Here is a 10898-nt window from a genome sequence, read left to right on the forward strand (position 1 = left end):
TGCTGACTGGTTCTTTAAGCTGGTTGGGTGTTTATCTGCTGATTCCTTGTGCAGGCTAGCAATGTTGTGTTGGGGGTTTGGAACAGCCGCAATGATAGTGTATGGAAAGGCCTCCCTTACATAAAGAACCAGATGATGCATTATGCTTTATCTTTTTGGGCTAATTGGAAGGCGGCTAATGATTTAGATGACTCTAACGATAGTGCTGTTTCTAGGCAGGAAGTTTGGACACCCCCTACGCATGGCCGGGTCAAATTAAATACGGATGTGGCTATGGATTCAACCAATAGAGTTATGGGGTTGGGTTGGATAATCAGGGATGAGCTTGGTCAGTTCGTTGCAGCAAAAAGGGACAAATATAACTGGTTACTACTCAATCCAAGAAGCCGAAGCACTTAGTATACGTGATGCCCTAAGTTGGGTGAAGGAGCTTGGGTACGAAAACATTGATGTGGAAACTGATTCACAACTATCTTATTATGCTATAATGTCTGATTCGTTTACTTCCTCTTTCGGTTTAGTTGTAGATGACTTTAAACATATTGCTTCCCAGATTCATGGTGTAATCTTTTGTTTTGCTAGGCGATCTGCGAATCGTGCTGCCCATATTATAGCTAGGGGGGCCGTTTCTTTGTCAGGTTGCGGGGAGTGGTTGATCTATCCTCCCTTGTTTCTTGAGACTGTTATTGCTTCTGAGTTAATACATTAATCTTTGATCTTCAAAAAAAAAAGCAATTTTCTAAACAGTTGGGTCAAGAGCTAGCTACCAGCGGATTTCGCTAGTAACTCGCATCGTAAGTCTAAAAGATTGTTTTAGCGGGTTTTGGTAATACTAAAACAATTGGTTGAGCAAGTCAGCTGAAATCGTGTACTTAGTGTGTGCAATCGATTCAGTCAGCATGGTTAGTGCAGTTATGAAAAAAATACTGAAAAGTAGAGAGAGACATGAGATTTTTAAGTGGCTTGAAAACTCCGCCTACATCCACTCTTCTCCAACTTCGAGGAGGTTCCACTAATATTCAGTGTAAATACAGTGGAAAAGTCACACAGTGTATTCACAAGCACTGTTGACCACAACCATTGACGTTCACTCAATTCGGATGTTCCCTCCTGACGATCTTCAACGTCTAGCTCGCAACACCAAGGATCTACCACAAAGTCCCCTTGTGCACTAAGCTTCCAACACAAGCGGATTTGAGTTTTTGTTTCTTTTCACAATCAGGTGGACGTGAATATAAAATTCACAAGAGCTTGTGTTGCTTCTTAATGAAAATGAAAACTTTAAACTCCTTCTAACATTGGATTTTAATGATAGCTTCTATATTTCTCAAATAATTCACAACAATGGGCAATTCTTTTCTTATTCAACACTTAGACTAGGTGATTCGTAGGCAGCTTCCAAAAGCTCTAGGGATCTTCTAGTTATAGGATAGAGGTGGGGTAGACTTGTCATTTGATTCTAAAAAGAATATGGTCGTTTCCTCATGTTGTGACAGGTGCCCAAGTTTCCCACTGTATTACATGCATCCTTTTGTCTCTGGATAGATTCCATGTGTTACCTTCTAGAAGACTGTTCAAAAGCTGAATTATGACTGTAAGAAAGACTCCTGTTATGCTGACTTTCTTCTTCAAGATCTGTTGTTTTACTTGTTGAAATAGCTCGGGCAACAATTGGTTCTAACTAGCTTACACTTGATCAGCTGAATAGACTCAGTTGAAAACTAAAAACTTTGGCCTTGACTAAAGACATAAAAATGGGGTGTCTAAAGTCCTAACAGAATGAGTACATCAAAATCTAATAGAATGATACAATGATTCTTAACATATTAGGGAAATATGAATTCCTTCATTTAGTAAATATTATCTTTCTGATGGTATTTTATCTTCTCAAAGAAGTGAGACTACAAACCATTCTATTTCTAGAAGGTTATAAAAAATAGCTGGATTGTGTTATTTTTATAATTCATTTGTTAATGTGGTTCCAAGGTATGCTTGTAATGACCATGGATCATGCGAAGCTCCTTTCATATGCTAGAGATGTATATACCATTGAAATATATTATCTATTTGAGCAACGATATAATTCTTGAAAGGTGTTGCATGCCATCAAGAAGTTGTGGTGGATAGTGGTGATGAATTTAAATATCATGTTTGGCGTTCAGATATTGATCTTATTCGTCACGATATTTTGAAGTTAAGAATTTTGACATATGTTGTAGTTGCAAGTTGTTTTCAGAGATGAGTATTTTATGCTCGCATTCTTTACATGTTTTAAATATTCATTGTGTTACAACATTTCCTGTTAAGGACTGATAAACATTATTTTGGTTGTTATTTTTAATAATCTTTTTATAGTTAATATACAATAATTGATTAATTTTATATCTATTTTTATTTATTATTGTTTTTAATAGCTTTGTTAATATTTTCTATTTTTAGGTTGTTTTTATTATTATATTTGTTTATTATTTGATTTCTGTTGATCCAATAATTCTTGATCCTAATTTCATAATAATAATAGTTGTTGTAGTATATGGTCAGCATGGGTTTTAATAAATGTAGATTAGTTATATATGGTTTCTAATAAGTTTATTATTATTATTATTATTATTATTATTATTATTATTATTATTATTATTATTATTATTATTATTATTATATCAATAAGGAATGATCGCAGACTTCTTCTCCATAGTCAATAGCTACGATTCGATTGAACAGCGCAAGTTACAAACGGGAGAAAAGATCGATGGCACTTTGTGGTTTAAGATATTTGTGCGGCTATTCTCTATCGAAATTACGGAAGTGCGGTTAGGCTGAACAGTATAAAGGAGTGCAAAATCGAGAGATCATCATCAATTTTTCACCCCGGAGATTTCCGGTGGACGGTGGAATAGTTCCGACCAGTCCCACTGTTAGAGTTTAGTAGCAGATTTCTATGCGATTTAATTCCGGCAGTGGTTCGCGGTAGTCTCCGTTCCATCAATTTCCTTCGACGTAGCAGAAGTTCCGACGATTCAAGCTTCCCGCTAAGCAGCAGCGATGGTCGGCGGCTTCAGAGTCCTTCTAATTGGCATAAGAATTATTCCTTTCTTCTCTTAATTTACTTTTTCTATTTTTTTAATTTGTTTTGCTATACTCAATTTGCCTTTTGTTATAATTCCAAGAATCTAGCTTTTCAATATCAATATTTAATTTGCTCTATACACCGTACACGAATTCTCCTTTGGCTGTTGCAACTTTTCTATTGCAATCTTTGATCTCTTTTATTTCTTTATTGCTAATCTAATTTGTATAATCTTTGGATAATCTTTGGAAGTTGATTAGGAGTTATTTCTGCAATTTCAATTCAAATTGAAATAGTGTGCTTCTTAGTTTTTTTATTATTTATTTACTTTAAGTTCTTTGCGTACTTTTGATTTAATTTAATTATTCTGCAATTCATATTTCTTGTTAAACTCTTTTATAGTTTATTTCCTCCATTCATTTTCAAGTTTATTAAATTGCATTGTACAATTCCCTGTGGGATCGACCCTTGCTATTGCACACTTAAACTACAATTGACTCATGCACTTGCGAGGACAATTAAAAATTGTCTAACAAGGACATTGTGAAAAGATGAACAAAAATGTTCTTGAAGATAGAATTATGGATATTGCATCTTTTTCAAATGTCTTGAGTGTGCTTCTTCAATTTTGTGTTATACAAATATAATGGGTCAAAAATTTTAGAAGTTGGTTTTATCTAGTGAAGATAATTGTAAAGCTTGACAAGTATGTGAAGAAGCTTTTGAAGATATAGCCAAAAGAAGGATTCAAGGTGAAGTTAGTCATATTTTCTTTGAAGAGGTTGAAGAAGGATTGAATCGTGTTAATGCTTGGTACGTAACATTCATTAGCATGTATTTTGAGATCAGAGTTCCTTTCCGCAATGAGAGTTGGGTGAATAACTAAAGCTGCTCTTTGCACAACCCAATCTCTCTCTACTAACATAGGAGAAGATTGGGGTGTGGGGGTTAATGCTTTGTGAGCTTGAAGAACTTGGGATTGATGCATCACGAGAATGGTGTAATCTCTTGTTCTTTATCCTTGTTTGATTGATTATGAAAATGGCTTTTAGGCTCAGATTCATTCGTGCATTCTCTCTTGATCCCTTGGTTATTTGTTATCGTTAATACCATAGGTTATTGAAGCATCTATAAGGTGATGTTCCCTAACTTGAACCCTATCTTTTCTTATTGTGTTTATTCGTATTTTGAATTTGTTGATTTGTGTCGATTCCCCCAACTATGATCATGAATGTGCTTGGATTCTTATAGGTTCAAGGTTTTTTTATTTATTTTTATTTATTTTTATTTTTTTAATGTCTAGAAGTTTGTTAATTATACAAGTACATGCCATAGTTCTAATGTCCTACTGAACGATAACTTTTCATTCTTAATTCTTCACCATAATTCTAGCAAAGATGATGTCTATAACCCGATCTAATGTCATAGACAAGGATTCATGAGACGATATTATACAAATTTTTGCCAAATTAAAAATGTGTTTGTTGGATTTTTTTTTTTCTTGTGTATTTCCCTCCTTCAAAAACAAATAATAAAATTGACATTCGTTATTATTGTATAACAACACCAATTAATATGGACTATAATAAAAGTTAATATTATTTTTAGCCGTCTAAATAAAAAATTATGTTGATGCAATAAATTAAAGAGAAAATGACACTTTTTCTCCGTGTGTTATATACTTATAGCTCTTTTTCCCCCTAAATTATTTAAGTGACAATTTTTCTCCCCTGATATGTTAAATGGACATATTTACCCTTAAAATGAATATTTCATTTATTTTTCTTCTCCAACAAATTATAACCACGATTTGAAGAAATAAAATACATTAATTGTTGAATTTAAAATATTTTAGAAATAAAAAAAAATAAAATTTTAAAAGAAAGTTTGAACCAGCAGTTCAAATTGGATCCGAAACCGTGAACTGGCGGTTCAAAATAAAAACAAATCGTGGTTATATATACTTATATGTGAGAGTCAGTATAAATGCGAAAAAAAATACACTATTTGTAAATATTATAATTCTAATTTTAAGCTAATGCTAGTAGTTGTTCCGATTTGAACCTCCGGTTCACGATTCAGGGTCCATTTTTTCAAGTTCACGATTTTAATAAACGGAGACTCAAATATTGGGTTATGTTCTGAATCATAACCGAAAAATTTTGATTTGATTGCTATAGTGTTCGGTTCAGTTCGAACTGAACCGTGGTCGTTCCTACGATAAGCAATAATTTGTTGAAGAAGAGAAATAAATAAAATATTAATTTTAAGGGTAGAAATGTCCATTTAATATATCAGGGGGGGGGGGGGGGGGGGGGGGAAACAACAACTTTTATAATAATTGAGGGGGCAAATGTGGATGTATGCATAATTCAGGGGGAAAAAGTGCTATAAGCATATAACTCAGAGGGAAAAAATGTCATTTTCCTTAAATTAAATTGATAGCTTATATTATCTATTCTGTAGAGTATATATATATATATATATATATATATATATATATATATATATATATATATATATATATATATATATATATATATATATATATATATATATATATATATATATATATATATAGAGGGAAGGGATCAGGTGCATTTGTGGCTTCCCGTGCGGTTGTGTGGTAGATTAATGTGCGTGAGTTTTGTACTTAATGTGCCTGAGTATTGTGCTTAATGTGGATGAAATTTGTGCTTAATGTGCGTGACTTAGTTCAGAATTACGAGCTCAGAAGGAAGCAGAACAGAAAGAGAAGGTGGGTGAAGCTTTTCTGATTGTGTGTGAATGGATGGATATATGTAAACACACATATGACTATTGTGATTTTATGTTAAAAACAAGACAAAATCCATTCCTCCACCACTTCGAAACAAAAAAACAAGAAGAAAATGCAGCAGTGGATGCGCATAATTTTCACAGCTGTGGATGAAGAACACACTCACGCACATTAAGCACACAACTCACGCATCTTAGGCACAAGACTCACACACCTTAAGTACAAAACTCACGCACATTAACATTACACACCCACGCACATTAAGTACAAATCTCATGCACATTAAGCACAATATTTACGCACATTGAGTGCAAACCTCACGCATATTAATCAACCGCACAACCGCACGGAAAGCATTCAACCGCACAACCGCACGGAAAGCGTTCAATGTTTGGATGCACAACAGAAAATTTTCTTTGTGTATTTGATTCATTTTTTTTCGTATTTGATTTTTTTTCAGAAAATGTCTTTGTGTATTTGGTTCATTTTTCAGAAAATAAGCATGAAAATGAGTAGAATTGTATACTTAAACATTTTAACTGTTATATATTCAAAAAAAAACATTTTTATTGTTTTTTTAGAATATAAAAACTTTTATTTTAAATTCCAACGGAGGATTTTTTTATTAATTTGAAGAAGCCTTAATGACTTCTTATTTTAGTTTTTAAAATTTATTTATTTATTAGGGGGTTTTGTGAAAGATTAATCTTAATTTTTTCCCAAAATGTAAATGTGTTGTTTTAGTTTTTAGCAGTTCAGAGCAAATTGCTGAGTTATCAAATAATATTTTTGCTGTTTTGATTAAAGACAAAATGTTAAAATGGCGAATTTGTTAACGTTTTGGGGATTTTGCCAATAATCAAACAAGGTCATTTTCCAATAATTATTCTGACAATTAACAAATTAATTGTATAGACATTAAAGTTCGTTTGGAAAGTAGGAAAATAATTTCTAAAAAATGAGTTATTTTTCAGAAAATATTTTTCTTTTCAATGTTTGGCTGCACATCAGAAATTTGTCTTTGTGTATTTGATTCATTTTTCAGAAAATGTCTTTGTGTATTTGGAAAGTTGTTTTTGTGTGTATTTGAGTCATTTTTCAAAAAATGTCTTTGTATATTTTGTTCATTTTTCATAAAATGAACAGTAAAATGAGCAAAATTGTATACTTAAAACATTTTAATCGTTATCTATCCAAAAAAAAATGCTTATAGTTTGTTTATAATATAACAACATTTATTTTAAATTCCATACAACATAAGTTTTGGTTGTATACAGTAGTGGTGGGCGGCGGTGGGTGGTTGGCTGCTCCACTACTGCAAATGAAAAATGACTTCCTCGAAAAACAAAAACGGAAAGTCATTTTCTAGAAAATTTTCCTCTCAAGCTAAACACTCAACACTCAGAAAAAATGATTTCTGGAATCATTTTTTGGGTTTCCAAACGCACCTTTAGTATAATTGACTAATAATTATTATAATAACTAAGCTAATAATCTATCTAAGTAAATCAGTAGCCGAATTGCAATAATTTTTTTCCCTCTACGTAAGGGATTCTCTCATTTTCTCCCGTAATTAGGGTTTCGATAGCAAGGCAGTTTCCGACGGAGGTTCACGCACGAGCAACACGATCGGCAGGCTTCTCCGTAACACGTTCGGCAGGCTTCTAAACGGCGGACATGGCAGCGTCTGAGGCTGAGATAGCGGGGCTGTCGAACAGATGGGCAGATATCATATTGGAAGACGAGGACGCCGGTGTTGAGGCGCCGGCGGTCAACAATGGCGCAGCGGCGGTCGCAGATTCTTGGGTGGTGGTCGGCCATTTTCTGACTCAACGGTTGATCAAGGTTGAGTATATGCGACAGGTTATGGCCTCAGCATGGAAACCGGTTAGTGGTGTGCATATCACGGAGCTCCAACCGAATCTTTTTCAATTTGTATTCCATCACATAACGGATGTCCGAAGGGTTATGGATGAGGGACCGTGGTCCTTTGAGAATTGTACGCTGCTGTGTAGGGAGATGAAGGATGGTCAGTTGCCGGAGGATATGGTGCTTGATAATGTGGATTTATGGGTGCAGGTGTACAACCTGCCGGTTGGTTATAATACGGTACCGGTACTTGAACAGACAGGGAACTTTCTGGGGAAATTCTTAAAGATCGATGAAAGACAGATGAAGGGGCCGTCCAAAGCTTTCTACCGAATTAGGGTTTGTATGTCTGTGGATAAACCCCTGAAAAGGAGGATGAAATTGATTCGCCGGGACAAGTCTTGGGGATGGGTGAATTTCAAGTACGAGAGACTACTTACTTTTTGCTTTTTCTGTGGACTTTTGGGGCATTCGGAAAAGTTCTGTTTGAAAGCTAGAAACTCGACTTTGACTGCTGAACAATATCCTTATGGTGTAAGGATGCGAGCTGGTCAGGCAAGAGGACCATGGCCAGTCGGTGAGTCATGGCTGCTAACCGAGGATGATCCACCGATCCGCCTGGAACCCGTGAGGGAGGCGCCGGAAAATCCGGTAGTAACAGAACAAGGCCGAACGGAGGAGGAGGAGGAGGGGGTAACGGCGTTGGCTAAGCGTCGCAGGCAGGATAATAGACAATTGACAGATACGGATATTAGCATGGCAGATAGCTCAAAAAACTTGCATCAGGCGGGCTCTGGTTCCCAGACCCGCCCACAACAATGAGTACTCTGAGTTGGAACTGTCATGGCTTGGGCAATCCACGGGCAGTTCGTGCAGTTGTGGACATGGTGTCCAAGAAGAAGCCTGATTTTGTATTTTTGATGGAAACGAAAGTAGCACGAATACATGCAGAACGTGTTCGTGTTAAGATTGGTTACGAGGGTCTTTTTTATGTTAATAATACAGGCCGTAGTGGTGGTTTGGCATTGCTTTGGAGGAAGAATAATACTGCAAGATTACTGGGTTACTCGAAGACACACATTGATGTGGAGGTGAATATAAGTGGTTTTCCGAATTGGAGAATGACTTGTTACTACGGCTATCCAGAACGTACACGGATGACTGAGTCATGGGATCTATTGAAACAGTTGGCAACACAATCTGAGCTACCCTGGGTTGTGATTGGCGACTTTAATGATCTCCTGTATCAGTATGAGAAGAGAGGAGGAAATCCACACCCGAACAGTCTCTTACGCGGCTTTGGAGAGACTATTGATTAGTGTGGTTTGGCACAGTTACCAATGAGTAGTAATCAGCTCACATGGCAAACGGGCAAAGGCACTCCTGGATGGATTCAGGAAAAACTAGATAAGGTACTAGTCACTAACCGCTGGAGGGATATTGTAAATGGGTTCATGGTTGCAAATCAATGGACTAGACGGTCAGATCACTCAGCTATTTTCATGGGGATTCGGCAATATGGGAATAGGAGGAGTGGGGGCCGAAGATTTCGTTTTGAGATGGCATGGCTCTATGATGAGGGATGTAGAGCGGTAGTTGCTGAGTCATGGGAGGAAGGAAGGGATAGGGGAGCACAAGATTGTATTGCACATTGTGGAAACCGGTTAACCCGATGGGGGGGAGACCGTTACCATAAGTTTGGGGAAAAGATTGAGCAGCTCCGGAGGAGGCAAGATCAACTCAAGGGATGTACTGATCATGCATCCCTGGATGAGTATAACCGCCTGGAAACGAACCTATGCCGAGTGGAGATGCAGGAGGATGCATACTGGAAGCAGAGGGCTAAACAGCATTGGCTCAAGGATGCTGATGCTAACACGAAATTTTATCACAGGTATGCCTCGAACCGGAGGAATAAGAATACTTTAGTTAAAATTATGAATAGTCGTGGTGAATGGATGGAAGGGGATGATATGGCGGGTGTAGTTCTGGATTATTTTAAACGCATTTTTACAACTAATAATCCCATAAGCGGTGATCTGATCTATAACAATGTTACGCCACGAGTCACTCAGGCACAGAATGAGGTATTAATGCGGCCCTTTGAGATTGGTGAGGTGAAAGATGCTCTATTTGAAATGTATCCTGATAAGGCACCAGGGCCGGATGGGATGAACCCGGGTTTTTATCAAAGTTTTTGGGATATTGTGGGGGGTGATATCTCGACTTTTATTGTAGACTGTCTGAATGCAAGCTCATTGCCACCTGGTTTGAATAATACCAATGTTGTATTAATTCCTAAGAAAGATGTTCCTGAACAGGTCACTGATTTGAGACCAATAGCGCTTAGTAATGTCATTTATAGAATTATGGCCAAAATGATAACCCGGAGGATGAAACCCCTAATGGATAGTATTATATCTGAATCCCAGAGTGCTTTTATACCAGGCAGGTTGATAACGGATAATATTTTGATTGCCTCAGAGGTCGGCCATTATTTGAACAGGAAACAGTGTGGAGTGGTTGGTTGGGGTGCCTTAAAACTAGATATGGCGAAAGCTTATGATCGGATGGAATGGCCTTTTTTGAAAGGTATGATGATGGCCCTCGGATTTAATGATAAGTGGATTGATCTTATTATGACGTGTGTTACGACGGTATCCTATAATTTCCTGGTGAATGGGACACGGAGTGAATCACTAATACCAACCAAGGGTTTAAGACAGGGGGATCCATTATCTCCGTACCTGTTTATAATTTGTGCTGAAGGACTCTCTATGTTGTTACAACAAGCACAAGGAAGGGGTTTAATACATGGATGTAGAGTAGCAAGGGGTGCTCCGCCTATCTCCCATCTTTTCTTTGCTGATGATAGCTTATTATTTTTTAAAGCAACTGTGCAGGAGGCAAATGAAATTAAAGGATGCCTGGCTCTATATGAAAGTCTGTCTGGGCAAGCTGTTAATTACCATAAATCTAGTATATGCTATAGTAAGAATACAACAGAGGAGGTCAGGGAAAGTGTGGCACAAGTTTTGGGTGTGGTTCAGGCTCCTAACTTTGGGAAGTATCTTGGGTTGCCATCATTCATTGGAAGAAAAAAGAAAGCCGCATTTGTTTATATAGAAGACAAGATCAGACAGAGAATAGGATCTTGGAACAAGAAACTATTATCGCAAGCAG

The 10898-nt window shown here is 36.7% G+C and overlaps 1 protein-coding gene across 1 annotated transcript; it reads left to right on the forward strand.

The window, feature by feature from the left end:
* The first annotated feature begins 7523 nt into the window (after window positions 1–7523).
* On the forward strand, window positions 7524–8537 carry LOC109158769. Its single transcript, XM_019306690.1, has one exon. It carries the CDS (start codon window positions 7524–7526, stop codon window positions 8535–8537), a length of 1014 nt encoding a protein of 337 aa, XP_019162235.1.
* The last annotated feature ends 2361 nt before the right edge of the window (window positions 8538–10898 follow it).

Source organism: Ipomoea nil, unplaced genomic scaffold, assembly GCF_001879475.1.
Source record: "Ipomoea nil cultivar Tokyo-kokei standard unplaced genomic scaffold, Asagao_1.1 scaffold0117, whole genome shotgun sequence".
NCBI lineage: Eukaryota > Viridiplantae > Streptophyta > Magnoliopsida > Solanales > Convolvulaceae > Ipomoea > Ipomoea nil.